Source organism: Xiphophorus couchianus, chromosome 15 (genome assembly GCF_001444195.1).
Source record: "Xiphophorus couchianus chromosome 15, X_couchianus-1.0, whole genome shotgun sequence".
Taxonomy (NCBI): domain Eukaryota; kingdom Metazoa; phylum Chordata; class Actinopteri; order Cyprinodontiformes; family Poeciliidae; genus Xiphophorus; species Xiphophorus couchianus.
Window position 1 is genome coordinate 2,032,171 of NC_040242.1, and position 19,113 is coordinate 2,051,283.

Consider the following 19,113-nt stretch of genomic DNA (forward strand, 5'->3'; position numbering starts at 1 on the left):
CCCCATAATTAAAAAGCTATGTTAATACATTTTAGGAAAGAAAATGTTTATTTTCTTACTTTAAAAGGAATTAATTATTTATTTGCATCTTTTAATGTATTTCTAATATTCTATAATGAAGGCTTAATTGGTTTATTTGTGGCAATTTTTTTTTTGTCTGATTAGTTGATTAATCGTTAGAATAATTGACTCCTAAAATTATCGTTAGCTATAAACTTACACTGAAGTGGTGTTTCTGACATATTGTGTCCATCATAATGTTTGTTGTACTACAATTTGGAGTGAATTCAATCAACAAGATTTGAATCCTACTCAAAGTTTCGAATGGTATTAGTTAAAATTAACTCAGCGGACTAATTAACTTAGTTATTCTCTATAAGTGGAGAATGACTAAATTAGCTGGTAATGTAGTGTATTGATATTTTTTGCAAATTGCTTCTGTATTAATATTCTGAATTTTTGTGTATGATATGAACTTTGCAGTGGGTTTAAGTGTGGATTTTCATCCCAACATTCTCCATCAGTTGGCAGGAGAGCAGAGGATGACAAGGCAGTGACACGGTGCCTTTGAATACGTTTCCATACACACAGCGGGGACAAAAACACCAGCTGAATCTCTAAACAGCCTGCACATGCATATGTATCCTTGTTTAGCATTTTCTGTGATGGGGGAACTGTCAGGGAAGTTTCTCCTGAGGAGTGAAGGGTGGAAAAAACCTGTTAACTCTGCTTATTCTGTCAACTATTTAGAAACAATACTGGAAACTCAAGGTGTGAGCATCAATGGTTGTATTAGTATTCATCATTCTTTCTGTTAAATGTTAGGAAAATCAAAGAGAGATTCTTTATAAATATTTTTATTCGTTATTTCAAGAAGAATCAGCTAAAATGGTGGCCAACAATGGAGATAATCAAAGCAGATTCCTGAGTTTCCTGAACGCCTCAGCAGAACCACAGTCTGACTGCGTCTATGCTACGCCGCATTGATGCAGTAATCCATGCAGAAGTGATATTTCTACGTAAAATATCCCTTTTTGCTGATCTTAGGAAATATTATAATTCTCTGAGACACTGAATTTTGGGTCCTGATTATCTGTAAGTCCAAGTCATCAGAAATGCAAGAAATAACAGCTCAAAATATTTCAATCTGCATAATCTATTACGACTGAAGCATTTGATCATGATTAATTAATTATTGAATAACCGTCTAGTAATCTAGTAATTGATTAATCGTTCACTAGCGGATACAAATTCTAAAAAACATATTCAGAGTAGTAATTAAGCCAAAACTGTGCAAAATATTTTGTATTTCAGATGAAACCTCCTTTGTCTGTAAATATGTTTTACTCAAAACTCATCAAGTGGCATTTTTAGCTTAACCTGATTCAAATTCACTAAATGAAAACTGTTTTATTGGATTTTGTGCAACAATATGTTTATTTTCTTATTAAAAAAGGAACTGAATTGTTCATTTGCCTTTTTTAATGTATTTCTAGTATTTTATAAAAATGTAATGAAAATCCAATTTTATCCAATTAATCACCAGAATAATCGATTAGTCATCATAATAATTGATTAATCGTCAGAATAATTGATAGAACAATCACTTCCTTAAATAATACTAAGCTGCAGTCCTGAATTAGTTTTTCTTTCATGAAATGATTTTTCCTGACATTAAAAGTTTCAGAGCTGTTCTTGTAAATGATTTAAGTTTCGGTCGATGAAACGTCTCAGGTTTGTTTCCAGCCCAGGATCCGTGTTGCATGTCACTCCACTTTCTTTAATCCCTCGTTTGCCGTCTACATCTTCCCGATCAGCTGTCTAGTAAAAGCAGGAACGACACACACAGGAGAGGAAATGTTTTCTACTCTTTCTTCTCATCAGTTCACAGCTGTCAGTTCTGCTGACTATGACGAATCCAGAGGCGCTCATATTGGATTTAAACGTTCGTTGCTGCTGAGCAAATTGAAATACACACTTTGATTTCGGCTTGTAGTTATATTTGGAAGTGGTGACATGGTTGTTGTTGATTTTTATCATCTTTGTTGATGATGTGGAGGCAGAACCGTCTCACTGATAGCGCCGCGAAGAGTTTTAATGATTTGCTTCTCGTCGGCTCAGAAGCTTGAATTTTAAAATTTGCTTTTTGAAGTTTGAATTTTTATGCAAGGCGTTATTTGATGGACCATGCCAGTAAACACCCAAGGCAAGAATTGGATTGAACTATATGTTTGCTTTTTAATATGCTGTGTATTTCTGCAGTGTATTGATCAAATCCAACCTCCTGACAAAAACCTGATGCTTCCAGGTTTCAGAAAGGCCTCTGGCAGAACATCGGGCTTCATTAACTTCTTGGTTTTATTGGACGATGTGATCAGGATCGGTGCTCATCTGCCCTCCTGTTAACCGTGCTGCATCTGGCTGAATATTAAAGATAAAATATATTTCTGTACTAATCAAATCTGGACATGGAGGGCACTTGAGCCTTTATGATCCTTTTTTTTTTTTTGCAACCAAACCTAATCTTTCTTCTATTATAACCTCAAGGCTTTTAAATTCAAGATGGATTCTTTTCTGTGGTCTTTTTCAGTCGAGCCGACCGTTAAATTGCATATTTGTCGGGTTCAATGCTAATTTAACTCCGGGCAGCTTCGGCTCACTGGGGGAAAGTAAGGGCCGTTAGTTCAGCCGTAACTCGTGTGCTGATGACTGAATGTGACTGGTACGTTTAAAAACACTTCAGTAAGACCAGAACATGGAGTCCATTCACAGTCATACTGAATAAATTAGAAAATTACAGATAAGATTGCTTATTTCAGTAACTCAGTTCATGAAGAAAAGCAAAGTATATGGATTAATTACACACAGGTTGATGTTTTCAAACCTTTATTTCTGTTAATTATGATAATTTTTCACTTTCAACCAATTAAAACATAATAATTTAAGATTGAAACATTACATCAGACTAATAAACAAACTATCTTAATACAGAAATGCCATATAATGCCATATTTGATGCTTTATTTTCAGTGAGGTTTTCCTGGAATTAAAAAAATATACATATATATATATATTTAACCTTTATTTAACCATATAATTAAATAATGGTTAGACAGACAGACAGATTTTATTACAGACTCAAAGTACAAATTACATAAAAAAGAAAACTAATTTTACTGCACTATATTTAACGTTAGTCAACAGTAGGATAATTCTATTATTTGACTCGTTAAACGACAAATAAATTTATTCATAAGTTTTCTTAAAACAGCCATCAAAGTGCTGATGTGAGCAGAGACAAACAGTTTACTGGCACTGGTCCATCTGGGCTACTGGGTTACTTCTGGGTTACTTTATTGACCTTTAATTCATTATATTAAGTTCTCATTTAATGAGAATTCTTATTTAATTAAATAAGAATTTAATTTAACTCTTATTTCAATCAACAACCTGTTCAGAAAACATTAAAATGTCGTTCATAGTTTTGCTGGAATTGGGGATTTTATTCTTTTCCTTTATGATGGCTGGAATAGATACATCCATGGGATTTAGAGTCATATTTCAGATATTATTTGAGTTTTGAGATTGTAATCAGCGGCTAATTGTAAAAACAACACACTGTTGCCACGGTTACTCATAGCAAGTGTCTGAAAGTAAAAAAGTAAAAGCTGCTGACGTTTGATTTGCTTTACAGAAAGAATTCATATAAAAAAGTAAAATTCTGACTTTTGATTTCAAAAGATTAAAATTGAAATTCTGATTTCAAAGTCAGAATTCTGCAAATAATTTCAAAATTTTCTGGAAAAGACCTGAAAATTTCTGAGTTTCTAAAGTAGAACATTTGCAAGAAAACTCAGAGATTTTTAGATTAATCTAAGAAATTTTCTACAAAAAAAGTAACCCTGAAAATTTCTGAGTTTAAAAAGATGAAAGTTTTTCTAGATAAAACTCCAAAATGTTGAAATTAATCTCAGAAATGTTCATAAAAAACATGGAAATTTTTGACTTTTCAAACTCTGTCCTTTCCAAAATTAGGGGTAAATAAATAAATATCATTTTCTGATGGTAATAATTTCTCTGTGTGTTTCTGGCAGCAGCATGTTTATTATAATAATTTTAAAATAGGTCACATCCTCATTTACGCTGCTCTCAGTGAATAATGAACTCGTTACATCGGCTGACTGAACCAGCTTCTAACACAACACGGCAAAACGAAACTAAACAAAGATTTATCCATTGTAAACAACAGAATGATACAGACACTGAGGAATGTAAGAAAACCTTTAAAATAAAGAAGTCTGGGGAAATATGAATTGCTTTTGTTGCAATAGAGTGATGATTATCTGTTGCTGTTTTTTGTTCTTGGCATAAACACCCACACCGATGCATTCGTTTCTACTTTTAGAGAGAATAAAATCAAGGCAGGCCTTCATCTCCTCTTTTCCCAGCTTAATAATTTGTATATTTTGTACATTTGCGCTTCCTCCTGCTGAGGGAATACAGACCAACACAATCCAATTAGAAGGACCCGATGGCACAACCAAAACCTGATGAAGTTGACAACATAATAACGGCCACAATCTAATCTCTGCTCTCAGAAATAAACAGAGAACATCGTTAACACTAGAGGCCAAGCAATCAAACTGGAAGATAATTGGATAACTCCAGAGGTTATTACACAAAAGAAATGCTTTTGTTTTATTTTACCCAAAACAGCACAGCATGGGATCGGTGCAAAAACACATCATAACTGCTAATAAATGGAGTTCCTCCAGATCTGAAGCTGCAGTTAAACTTCTCACAACTGGCATCCAAAACCATTCAGTTACTGGAAACACTGGAAACACTGGAAACACTGGCATCTGATCCATCACAACACGAACCTGGTGATTCTTTAACCTGGAGTTTTTCTGCTTCAGGACAAAGAAATGTTCTCAACTGCAATAAAAAAGAAAGAACAACAATGAAAAGTACAGAAGAGGATTGGGATCACTGAAAAAAATCATTTTGACTTTTGATCACAGAAGATTAAAATCGGAATCCTGAAAAAATCTGTAAATCTGTAAAGAAAGGGATAATTCTGAGATTAAAGTCAGAATTCTGGAAAAAAAAAAATCAGAATTCAGATTAAAAAGTAGAATTTTGATTTTTAAATTTCTGACTTTAGACTTTTGAGAAGATAAAAGTCAAAATTGTGATTGTGATAAAAAACATAATGTTCAACTTTTCAAATTCAGAAATTTCCAAGTTTTGTTCAAAAAAACAATTTGAGATTAGAATCAAATTTAGATTTAAAACACAAGTCAGATTTATAATTTTTTTTAAAAGTCAAAATTTTGACTTTTTTTTGCTCTGAATCTGGATGTTTTTTCCCTCAGATTCTTACTTAAATCTAAAAAGTGAGAATTCTGATTGTAAAATCAGAATTCTGAGATTAATCACAGAAAACTTCTAGAAAAGCAGGGAAATTTCAGAGTTTGAATAGTCAAAATCTTAGAAACAACTCTGAAATTTCTGAGTTTTAAAAGGCTTTTTTTTCTTCTTTTTTTTTTACTTTTCAAACTCAGAAAAATTCCAAAAATCAAAACTTTTCGACTTTGGAAACATAGAAGTTTTTCAAGTTTTTCTAGAAAATTTCTGAGGTTAATCTCAGAATTCTGACATTTGATCTCAAATTCTCAGCTTTTGAAACTTTGATTTTTTTTTTGGTGAAATTACTTCTCCTGTTTCTCTCTCTCTCCTCTACAATCGCTCTAAATTGCCTTTGTAATAATAAGCAGAATCACGTTTATCCAGATATTTTTACAGACTTTATTACACACAAATCCATTTTTACTTAATTTACTGAATTTGGCTAGATATAGCAGGAGTTTTAAAAGAAAGTGACCTCAAATAATTTTCTTATGACTGAGAATAAATTTAATCTCAGCCCAAAATATAAAAAGCTAGATATGTTTCTTTTAACAGAGCAAAAGTAGAAAATCCTTTTTACCTTGACATACCAGAGTGTTTCTCTGGGGTTGTTTCTTTGAATTCCTGCACAATAAAGCGCACCAATGATTTTTGTTCCTTAGAAACACTTTTTCATGTGAAAATAAAATAAAGAATCCATTTGGAAACATAAATAGAACGCAGAAGACAAACCGTTTGCGTCACGGCTGTGATTATGACTGAGAGATCGCCTGCAGCTGCCGTTCCAGTCAGCTTGAATTTTTTATTTTTATTTTTCTTCTCTCCTCTTCTTTCTGCTTTGATGGATGAAATGACGTCACTGAAACGCAGATTGGTGCATTTCTGTTGCACAGCACAGCAGATCTTAATATTCACACATAAAAAAAGACAAACACTGATTTTGCTGTTTTTAAAAAATATATTTTACTGAAAATCCTTTCAGTTGTTCCACCTGTGAAGTGAGGTGAGATTCGGCTGATTTCACACATTTTTAGGTGCGTAAAAAGAACAAGCCAGCAATAAATTCATTACGTTTTGGACAGTATTGAGAAATCTTGGTGAACCGCTTCATCAGAACAAACACAAGCAGTGAGAAATAAATTAAATGTCATATTTTTACATTGTGTTTGCTGTTACTTTTATTTTTTCCTTTGATGTTAAAACAGTTATTTTCTGGGTGAATGGTAAATGATTAACAGAAGCGTATTATGGGGTGGAAGTGGAGTAATTGACTCCAGCTGATTATCTTGACCTAGTGTTTAATACGGTGTTTTCTGACGCCATTTATTCTGATTTTACTCTGATTTTTTTTCGTTTCTTGGCCTGGAAAAGTCTGGAAGTTAATTCAGGAATTTTCCAGGTGTGGAGCGGTTTGAGTAAAGAAAATGCACAAAGAAGAGTATTTGTACTTCCAGATTTTATTTCATTTTCCACCTGTCTTAAAGTGCCTCCCTTCCTTGCTTCCCTTCTTTATTGGTGCCATTCATTCTTTTCTTTCTTCCTTCATTTTCTTCTTTATTTGTCCCCTTCTTTCTTTCCTTCCTTCATTTCCTTCTTTGTGTCCTTCCTCCTTCCTGGAGCCCATGTTTCTTTCATTGTATTTCTTTGCTTTCTTTTGCCTTCCCATCCTTTTGTCCTCGTTTCCTTCCTGTTCTACAGCCTTATTTCCTTGCTTACTTCTTTGTTTTTTGTTGCTACCTTCTGTCATTCCCTCTTTTCTTCCTTAAAATCTTTTCATTTATTGCCGTTTGTGTTCTTCTTTCCTTGCCTTCTTTTATTTGGTGTGCTATTTCATCCTCTCTTTTATTTCCTGTGTGTTTTTCAAGGTTCAGTTTATGAAACCCTGTAGAAACGTGTCAGAAATGTATAATAAGCTTCAGTATTTATATTAGAATGTAAAAATCTGCCATCTCTGGAGAGTTGAGTCTGTGATTTTACATAAAACATCTGCAGGAGCCCTTTTTTAGTGTTCTCCCTACAGAACAGCTTCCTCTGTAGGTGTGTGGTTTTATCTTTAAATTATCACTGTACTGTAAAAGATTTAAAATGCTTTTTGTTGTTGAGAAAGTCTTTATTTCAACTCCTGCTAAAAATAAATTATGGATTCGATCCTCCAAAGAACAACATGGAGCAGCTGAACATTCAGGCTTTGGAAAATATGTAAATCAATGATGGATTTTTACCCTTTTCACCAAATTACATAGGAACTCTAGCGCAGTTCAATGCATATTATGTGAATGAAGGCGGACTATAACGCAAGGCATTCTGGGTAAATACAACCAAAACAAACCAGAGTCGAATTCTAGCGGGAGAGCTAGCTGGTTATCTTTTACCAAAAAGGTAGAAAAAGCAAATCCAACAATGACGCTACTCCAGTTTTGTTTCCATTTCGCTTAGGAGGAAGTTGCACTCAGCGTCTTCTAAAGAGCTGAAAATTTGGATCTAGAACCGCCACTGTTTGTCTTTACATTACTGGGTAAGTGTTAGCTTATTGCTCCAACAGTACGTGGACACAGCGTTTCGTGACAATACAACATAAATGTACTAAAAGCATTGAAAATAAATAAAACTGATTGGCAACAGAACTGAACCAATTGCAAAGAGGAACATCATCCACCCAGCTAGCGGTAAGTTTGCACTTACCCATTACAGGAGTTTTAAAAAAAGCTAATTATTTGGCTAGCAATGCTATATTGACCGCTACACAGTGATACCTGCAACCGCTTCAAGTGACAGAGCTACAAAGGCGTATTAAAGCCATTTTAGGTAAGTTTCTCAGAAATTTAAAGAGCATTCTCTCAGAATTTTTTTAAATATAAAAAACAAGTACATTTGTGATCTCCAAAAGTTTTAATTTTTTGAGAAACTCAAGAGTTTCAAAAGTCAATTTTTTACCTTTCCATTTTACGCCCACCCAACTGGGGGTAAATCTGTGCTAATCAGTGACGGGCGTAAATACTAAGCTAGCTAGCAACCGCCTCGGGTCTGTGATGACTGAAACGTTCGTGTAACAGCAAGAAAAACAAAAAAACTATAGAATACACAAAATTAAACAGGCTACCACAACAAAATTTAAGACTTGTGATTAACACATTTAAGGCCAACTTATTCTTTTAAGAAATTTAAGAAAAGATTTGTTCTCGAACCGCCACTGTTAGCTGGAACACAAAGCGTGAGCTCATATCTCCGACGGTACGTGAACGCAGCGCTGCTCCCATCCTTCGTGAATGCAGCATAAACTGTTGAGATGATCCATGGCAACAAGAGGAGCAGCAACCAACCGCCGAGCTCGTCTTTCGCTCTCTCTCCAACTCTCTCCCATTATCCCCTCCGGTCTGCGCTCCGCTCTGTCCGGTAAATGTAGCCGGAATGCTTCGGGGAGGAATTACTCCTAACGGCTGCCGCTGAGAATCGGTACCAAGGTGACCGACCGGGAGGGAGGCAGCCCGCCCGCCGCCCGGAGAACCGGAGCTCCACATCAGCGCCAGGTGCCCGCACTACGACCCGCTGATAACGGACAGAAACGATGCTAGTAGCTGGTATTTTCTGGGGTTGAATCAGTAAAATCTGACCCTTGAGTTTATTATTAACGGGAAGCGGGCAAAATGAAAGCGGTTTGTGTGTCAGAAAGGCTTGATATTTTTGATTAACTCTTGCCGTGCCTCGCTGAAACACGCTGTCCCAGCTCTGTGCGTCTCTGCACCGTCTAGCCCCCCGTCCAGTTAACCATCGCTGCCCTTATCTCACTCAAGCATCATCGTGAAGATGGCGACTGGGTCGGGCTGGCAGCAGTATTACTGCCCTACCAGTCAGGGGAAATTTACTCCATCATCATCCTCATCATCCACCGCCTCCTTCCAGTCCGGCGTCGCCATGGAATATACCCAGGACCTGCACCTGAGGATGAGCAAGAAGATCGCACAGCTAACCAAGGTAAGCAGAATTCTTCCACCGGACTCCATTATGATTTCCTCACATTTAACAGGAAATATTTAAATATTGAACAAAACAAATAGATGCAAAAACATTATGACTTCCCACTGGATTTAAGGTACGTTCTAGTACATTCGGGGTCTATTATGATTAAATCTAACTTTGCAAGTCAATTTATGTAAAATAAAATTTGAAAGTTTCTAATTTAAGACTAACTTGCCAAAAAAAATTAAAAGGGGAAACACTTAAATGTTCCTCATTAATTTAAAAGTTTTAATCTATTAAAACATATCCTAGATTATTATTTATTGTTATCAGAGTTGGTAGTTTAATTACATTTACTTGAGTAACTTAAAAAAGTTAAGTATTTTTCCTATGCTGTATTTTTTACTTTTACTTGAGTAAATTTATTTTGAAGTATTGCAATGATTGAGTAAAACTTCTGGATTCTCTACCCACTGAATGGAAAAGCAAACATGTTTTAACATACCTGCAGTTTTTGTTGAAAGTTTCATAAGTTTTTTATTGAAAGAAACTGATTTGAAAAAATTATCTTTTGCCTGATTATTTTTGTTTCTTATATGAATTATTGTCATTTTGGTCCTTAAAATTCCCAAATTGTCACTTTTCTTTATATTTTGGTCCATCTGATGTAACTTTTAAAAATCAAATGATTGATAATTTGATCAGTTACTCAGTACTTTCTACCAAATACTTTTTTACTCTTATTTGAGTAATTTCCTACATGGTGACTTTTTACTTTAGCGTGAGTAAAAATATGTTGAAGTAGTCCTACTATTACTAGAGTACAGTTTTGGGTACTCTACCCACCTCTGATTATGACCTAATTTTGGTTTGACTTCTACAAGCTTTAAATAATTAATGCTCCTATTTAAAATTCCTGCCTTGTTGTAGATGCTTCTGCACACCTGAACCCAGTGAATGGGCCATTAAAAAGGAACTCTGGAGTTAATGAACTCATTTGACTCAGGTGTGCTGAGGCTGCTGCACTAGGAGGACACAGACTTCTACAGGTTCAACTCATTAATTTTGAATATCATTATAACAAAGTTAATTTAGTTCAGTAACTCTAGATTCATTACGTGTGGAGTGATGCATTTAAAATGTTTTTCAGAGTTACCACTTATGATTAAGACTTACAACTATGAAAATCTAAATTTTAGTTCACCTGAATCTTCTGTATAAATATAATTTAATACAGAAGAGTATAGTTAATGGTACTGCTTTCCACCAAACACAATGATGTTACGGTCATTAAACCAGATATTTATACTTTTGACAGTGTGGTACTTTTTCCTTCCGCATAACTTTCCATTAATTAGTTTGGATATTGTAGCTTATGCTTAGCAAGAGTCATTAGCATTGATATTTTGTAGCTTAGTGGAGGCTGAGCAGCCTTCTTCATAATTGTGGAGAGTAAAGAAATATTCTTTTCTAATTTGTCTTATTATGTAAGCTTTCTAAATAACATAATTTTGTGTTTTCCTTAGCTGAAAGTTATAGTCATCAAAATTAGTAAAAATGAACACTTGGAATATACATAACTCCGTTTCTAATTAGTATATTTTCACGTTTTGTACCAAGTTACTAAAATAAACCAAGTTTTTGTTGATATTCTAATTTATTACGAATCACCTAGAGACGGGCTGAGTATAAAAAAAATCACACGTTTCTATATTTTAACCTTTTGTAGTCAAACATTTCTTTTCATCACACTTTTCCCTTGCAATAGTTCAAACTACTGTAGAGTTGCTATTTATTGACGTATATGTCTAAAATTTGAAATAAACTGAATATCCAGAGCAACGTTACATGGAAAGCTGTGGGTATTGTGTTGTGTATTAGATTTCAGAGCTCGTTCTGAGGGATTTGTTTTTAGCCAGATGGCTGGGATGATCTACTTGTGGGCTTTCACTGGCATTTCAAATGGATATGAAACAATCTTTTGCCCTGAGGATCACAGCTTTCATCCGACTTTTACCAAAATGAAAACGTCTAACATAGTGTAGCGATCACTCTGGAAGATTCAGGCCTGCAAAGGCACGTTTGTGCCCCCAGTCTGTCATTATGGAGCTTTAAATGTTTGTGAGGTGGCTTTTCTGTGATCTAAAGTGTGTGTTAGGGAGGATCCAATGCTGACTCTCAACATAAAATCTGTGCTTTTTGCAGGGTTTGCAAGAGCTAGCATGTTGGAGTAGCTCTGTTACGTTAGCTTTGGTTTGTTCTTTTTGTCAACTTTTGTTTGTTTTAGTTGAGCCGTTGCATGTTTAGATGGTTACTCCAAACATGCAAAAATGCTGTGCAATTTTTGTTCTCACTTTTTTGCTTTTGTACAGTTGCCATGATGAGTAACCGTGATAACAAGGCATAGTTTTTAGAACCAGAGCAGCTAATTAGCATCTTAAAGCTCAATTAATACCTGAACTATGAGGAGTTGAAAAGGAGGCTTTATGGATGCAAAGCAGAGATAAAAGGAGGAAGTTCAAACCATCTCGTACATTGATTATAATGGGCGAGAGTGATCTCCCCTCACCGTACAGACAGGAATTTAAACAGGAGTACTTGCAAATGACTGATGTTACAGTGAAATATCATCTCTGTTAGCATCATAGCATTCATGAGTCTATCATACAGCAACTGTCTTTAGTCAGAGGCCTCTTCAGATTCTCTGCGAGACTGACTGCTACACAGCATCACATCCACGACTCTTTGGAGACACTTGGATGATATGAGTTCTCTTTGAGATAAATAAAATATTTTTAAATTTAATTATATATTAAAAAAAGTTGTTTAAATTGTGTAATTTATGATTCATTTTGTTCTCACAATTTCAGCTTTTGCATTTGTAGCCAACTTTCCAAGTGTTCAATTGTATCAAATAGTAACATAATGAAAAAACTTCTTAAAACTTTACCTTGACTTAAAAACAAGTCAAGGTGCAAAGAAATCCTCATCTTTCAAGAATTAAAATAGTTTTAAAGCAAAACTATGCTTAAAGCTGCCAGCCAGAGCTTTTTGAGATCAGGGAAAGTTTCCTTAGATTTAGTTTTTCATCATTATAGCAACGTATCTTGGACAGCTGTTCCTATTTTGTTAATCATTTCTTCTTTTTTTCCCCACAATTTATTCCTTCATTACTTTCATTGATTTTATTTGACACGTATACATGAAAGTGTTTGAAGTGCGTAAGACAGCACTGCAGATATTTTAGGAAGATTTGGTAACAATAAATGCATAGATGTGAAGGACAGCACTTAAAATTGCCATATTTCCATTCAAAAATAAGGGGGAAAACTGTGGAATAAACTCATTGCTTGGCAGTCAGAGAGAGAAAAATCGGTTGAGTAAGCTTCAGCAAGCATACAGTTTCACTCTAGTGGCAACTCACTTAACTACTGAAGGTGATGCAAGCAGAATATGAAATGTGCTCATTTTAGATGGTAAATATACACAGAAACAAACCAGATGGAAAATATAAACAGTTTTGGGTTAAAGTTTTAAAAATGACTACTGTTATCCACAGCAGTTCATCATTTGGAGGTCAAACATGAAAGATGGAACCCATTTTAGTTGAAATTAAGGCAGCAGTATACAGAGACTATGGAAAGTATTCACCCTCTTGCATGTTTTACCATTTTTATTGGTTTTACAAATTAATCATGATAAACAAAATTTGGCTTTTTTGATTTAAAAAAAAAGCCTTAATTGAAAACTGTTTTCTATTTAAATAAAAATATGTAACATAAAGAAGGGTTTGGACAAATGTTCTTCCACTTTAAAGTGACAGACATAATTCAACAGAGGTCCAGTCAGTTGGTGCTACATTATCACAATGAGATGATCAAAACATGAGAGGAATATGGCACATGTGTAAATTAGTTTTTTTTTATGTTGTAGAAGATGGCCGACTTGGATTCATGTTTTGGTTCAGAAATAACAAGCCAGGCTCACAGATTTCTTCAAAAATGATTTAGCTCATTGTTGTCTACTTTAAATGTTCTGTTGGTCATTTTGTGTTTTTTCTTTTAATTTTTCAAGAATAGAGGAGTGAAGATCTCTGCATCAGACATTTTGGAGGCATACGACAACCCCAAGGTGTCGTATGTCTTTTAGGGTGTTTTCACACATAATAGATTGCATGGTAGAAAATGGCAACTTTTGTTACATTTTCAGAAAGCGGTCCGATTTCACTCTGTACTGTCAAACAATCCAAACTCTTTGAAACCCTGTTCCCCTCCTCGCCTGTGGTGGCGCTGCAGTAAAAACCACTGAAGGAAATGACACAAAATCCTCAGAAGAAGACACTGAGCTCAACTTCCGTTTTCACAAAATATAAACAAAAATGTAGTCAGCGGCTCAACCATAAAACACCAGCCAGGGCTAGAACTTTATGTTTGTTTTTGTTGTATTTATTTACCCAGAATGCCATGCGCTGTTGTCCACTTCCTGTTTTTGGAGCAGTCTCCAGTCCACTTGGTTTCTTATACGTATTCAAACCGAACCAGAGTTCACTTCAACTGAACCGAGAGAGGTTTGGCACAATAACAAATTTTGCTGGACAATAAATTGTCCCAGAAATTATTGCGATAAACAATAATATTGTTGTTTTGAGACATTTTAAAGTAAATTAATGATAATGGGATCATAATGCATGAATATATTCTCAAAGATCAATAAACTTTCAATTCTGGTGAATATTTAACGATGGAGCTGGAAGACATTTAAAATATCTAAAATAAATAAACAAAAGAACAAAAACAACAAATAAAATGGATGAATTATGAAGCCTGTATCATCTGTATCATCCAGTTTTTGGTGAAAAGAGAGAAACAGTAAATCATGTAAATGTAATTAATTGATTTATTTACTGAGGCCTGAGTTTGTAGGTGGACCAGAGTTTGATTTCTCATTCACATCTCTTCAAACAAACCAGACTTTCTAGAAGAACAAACTAGAGTGTGATTAAAGCGGACCAAACAGGACTGGTGTGAACGCATCCATAGATCCAGTTCATTATCAGAGTGAAAGGAACTAAAATAATCATCCTTTTAAAGCCCTTGCAACAGAATAAAATTGGTAGTTTAAAAATGGCTGACAAGAGAAAACTGAATCACATAAAGTTTGTATGAAGTTGTTGTTTCTGGGAACTGGAACAACAGTAGATGGTATTTTCATGAGGCAGGCTGCACACATTCCCACCGGCGACACGTCTGAGCCTCGCCTCTCTCCAGCGCCGTGTTGAGTGAGGTCACAACAACAAAGCTGGGGAATCGGCCGGCAGTGTTTGGGCCATCTGCTGCTCACACTGACCGCTGATCTCCGCTGAGCGGGAGAGGCGTTCAGGAATAAATATCAACCTTGAAACCTCACCGATCCGCCTCCTCAACCCTCTGACATCCCAGGCTGAGAGATTTCCAGGTGCAGAGGACAAACCCACAGGGACTGAAAATGTTTGGGAAAGAGCTGCAACTTTAGCAATCGACTTATTCTAACCATTAATCGATTAATGGGCAAAAAATTAGGCAAATTCTGTAGATTTTCCATTCAAGCTTATTTTAAACAATATTAGAAATGCATTAAAATACAAATAAAAAATGTAATTCTTTTTTAAATAAGAAAATAAACATTTTATTACCTAAAATGCAACAATTGCATTCCTTTAGCTAAAACTAGGCCACTTGAGGAGGTCTGGGTAGAACATATTTGCAAACAAAGAAGATTTTTCATCACAATATTTTGTAGTATCATGATAACAATAAAGATTATAATAAAATAATTATTTATTACTCATTTCATGGGTAATAAATCATTTTGCAGGTTGGGGAGTGCATGGTTCAGCATTCCTAGCGCCACAGACACAAATGTTGTTCCTGAAAACATTCTCATCTGAAATGGATTGAAAAATGTGATTTATATCACTGTAGTACACACTGAAACTGCACTTAATCATATTTTTGAATTTACTGATATTTATTGATGCAAAAAGTGGAGAAAATAGCCAATAAATAACATTTCTGGGCATCTTTATCTGAATGTAATTTTTTTCAGCAGTTAGCTATTTTTCTTAGCTAGTCCGTATACTCAAGTTAACGATTAATCTGGTACTTAATTAGTTGAAAATTATTTCAGTAATTGATTCATCATGATTAATCCGATTATTTGTTTATGTTTGATCTTGTATTTTGACTGACCAGCTTTCTCGTTTAATATTTCTATAAACCATTTTCTGCCTGTCTTATCATCTTTTTGTCATGAATTTAAACCTTACAATCCGCAGAAAGACGGTTTCCATCTCGGTGCTCCTGACATATTGTCTCTATAGGCGTTTCATGCATAGGGAGTGAGTGGGCCATTGATTGCAGCTCTCCAGCGGCTCTGAACCTCATGATTTGTGATGAAGGACCTGTTAGCCACCGCCGTTATTTAAGACTCCTGGCAGTAATCTTTAATCCCACACAGCAGTTCTCATCACCTTCTTGTTCAGCCTCTGTTCAGTTTTTTATTAATTCCTTTTGAAAGCTGTATTTTGTGAGTTTTTATTTCTGTTTGAAAAGGTTGGATTTATTGTTAAGGAGGCAGCGCAGAGGCTTTGCTGCCATGGCAACGCGTTTTATATAAATTATAGTTCAGAGCTCTTGCATGTAGCTCTTGTCAGACCTGAGGTTTGGGAAGTCCAATGCAACATGTCTGCTCACTTCATCAAGACAATGATGTAGAAAATAATGTGTGTGTGTGTGTGTGTGTGTGTGTGTGTTTCATCAGCAATGCCTGACTGACTTTCGTCTTCAAGTGAGTGAGTCAGAAATAGACCTCTGAGCTCTCATGTTTTTCCTGACGAAGGGATTCAAAGAGACAGAGAGTCAAATACAGTTGTGTTGACTCTGTGTGTGTGTGTGTGTTTGTGTGTGTGCGCGCGTGTGTGTGCGGCATTGTTTTCCTCATAAATAGACCAATACTGAAGCAAATATTTAAATACTTTCTTTTGGTGACATCTCAAAAATAAATAAATATTCGGATGTCAACATTGTACTTTACATCAAGGCAACACTTTGTGACTATATTATTATAGATATTTAGATCTAAAATTTGATTCCCAACCACTGATTTTTAACCAAATATTACATCATTATAAACCAGACATTATAAATAAGGAACAAACATATAGCTGATATGATGACTATTCATTATTTCAACTTTTATTTATCAGGGCCAGTTATGCATCAACTTTAATTTGGGAAAAGTGTTTTTTCCTTTTACCAGGGCCTGTTTGGGTGCTTGAAATCCTTGAATTTCAGTTGGGTGTTTTCAAGGTTGATTTACGTGTAAACTCCTTGTAAATTCTTGATATTTAAACTGACCAGTTTTGTAGTAAAGTGCAATCTAACGTTTGATTAAAAGCCTAAATTGGAAAATAATCATAACATTTTCTCACTGTGGGAAGTTAAATTAGACCAAATTTCTCTTGTAGGTTAATTTGAATCACCAAAATAATTTCTATCCACTAAATGCCAGATAACTTGACAAGAAAATATTTGGAGATCTTTTTTTGTAACTTTCTCAAACCACTCAGGTGTGTACGGCATGTTTGACGGAGACATTTAAAAACACCATTTTGTTTGTTTTTACATTATCCCTGTTGTAGAATGTAAAATACTGTCACAAGACTTTAATAATATGAATACATAATATTTAATGTAATAGTTTAAGGAAGCACAGTAGGACACTAGTAATGGATTAGTTCCTTTTTACATTTGTATCCATTAAGTTTTCTCTTAAATTATCAAAGCTAAGTCCAGACAAATTTAAAAACAAAAACAGTAATTGGATATATAATTTATAAAACCTATAAATTGACGGCATGAGATAGGAATCTGGTTCTTGGCTTTTCTGCTAAAGTACCGAATCTGCCGTCCTCAGTTGGCAGAAAAATGTGTGTGCTGATGCCATAATTCAGGGGTAGTGCAGTGATCCATGCAGCGAGGGGTGGGCAGGATTAGAAAGCAGATGGTCAGATCCACACTGAGACCATATACCCGACACAGTGACTTTAATCTCTCTCTATTTCTTCAACATCATCAACAAATTATCCTTTTAAACGCTGCCAAAGCTGCTAAATGACCTGTTAAATCAAGACAAAAATCCACACACTTTGGATTTTTACTCCCATTTTCCTTAAATTGGTGAATTGAGAATGTGTTTCAGATCTAAAGGAGAGGAAATGAACAGATTTAGTCTCTGAAGTTTGTGTTTTGGTTTTGATGCACTTCCATTATGAATAGTGGTAGGTAAGTTTTATCACGATATTCTGTGGTACTATTATGATAATGCTAAAAGTGACGATAAGAACCATTTATTACTTATTTTTAAAGTAACTGTATTTCTGTTACTTCATGGCAGAGTGATTATAGCCCCAAAAACACAAATACTTCTTTTGAAAATCATTCCCATTTGTAATACGCTTCTTTAGTCAGATAAAAACAAGTGTAATTTGGATTGCTTAACTCCATATTTTAACTGCATTGAATTATATTTTCAAATATATTGATATTGATTGATGTTCTCATGGAACCAACAGTGAAGACAATACTAAAACTAACAATGTGGACAGTTTGTTTTAAATGTTACTTGGAATTCATCGCAACAAATCATCAATTTAACTTATTGCCATGTTAAATGATACATAATACAATAAATGCATCATGTATCATTGATACAAAGCCATGCAACTCCTGTTTCATGGTAAAAAGCCTGCCGTGTCTTCAAATGTACATATAAAACATTTGTTTTTATTTTTATGCCACTACACACCAATAAATGAAACGTTTTGTAGCACAGAAGTGTTTATAAGTCTCTGTTGTTGTAATGCTAAATGCATAAAGGTAACAGCAATAAATCTGACATTTATTTCAGAAATACGAGGCGCATGATTCACTTTGGATTCCTGGATGCTTCCAAATAACTTGTTCCAGTTTGTGAACATCCTCTGTGAAACTCTGCTTTTTGCTAAATTTGATTTCAAGCCTCTGAAAAAGGATCATCAAAACGTTATATAGGGACTTCTGTCCAGTTTTACTGTAAGCATTGGAGATGTCCGATAACACAGACACCAGGTCATTCAGGGTTAGAAGAACTCGTTAAAACCTAGTCCTTCTTTGCTTGTTAAGAGTTTTGTTTTCTGAACTGTGGATTTTGTTTAGTTTGGAATAAATATAACAGAAAATGTTCATAGTTCAGAGTTTATTTCTTTAGGAACTTTTTAACTGAACAGAACTTAAAACATGAAGAAAAACATATTTATCGATTGAGCATGTTCTGCTGATGCACATAAAATATTTATTGAATTAAATGTTTTTGTTTGCTTGTTCCCCCCTAATATTATCCAAGGGGGGCGCCAACAAGACCGCCCGCCTCCCTAAGAAGATCACAGCATGTAGTAATTGTATGTGTTCACAGTTAATATCATTAATTTTATCAGCCTATTAATGCTACCAGATCACATTGTGAGTTATTTCTGTCTCTACGAGGTCACCCCTCTACATTCAGATTGCTTATGAAGAGCCAAAGTTGACAAAAACTGAACGAAACACGGAGAATATATACAGTAGATAAAGATGAAAAGGTGGAGACAGAAACAAACAAAAGATGATTAAAGATAGTTATAGAAATGAAGATGTATAAATATATGTAAATGTGTTTTCCAGAAGCCAA

The 19,113-nt window shown here is 34.8% G+C and overlaps 1 protein-coding gene across 5 annotated transcripts in view; it reads left to right on the forward strand.

Annotated features, from left to right (window-relative positions):
- The first annotated feature begins 8,276 nt into the window (after positions 1 to 8,276).
- Positions 8,277 to 19,113, forward strand: part of fam184ab (family with sequence similarity 184 member Ab) — a 182,253-nt gene continuing 171,416 nt past the window's right edge. For 3 of the 5 annotated variants that reach the window (XR_003598534.1, XR_003598535.1, XR_003598536.1), the window contains exon 1: positions 8,277 to 9,384. Coding sequence is in view for 2 of the 5 variants with exons in the window: in XM_028041116.1 (XP_027896917.1) it covers positions 9,217 to 9,384 (168 nt within the window). In the remaining 3 variants the exon portion in view is untranslated. The remainder of the gene's footprint in view (positions 9,385 to 19,113) is intronic. The other 2 variants (XM_028041116.1, XM_028041115.1) reach the window with 2 other exon arrangements.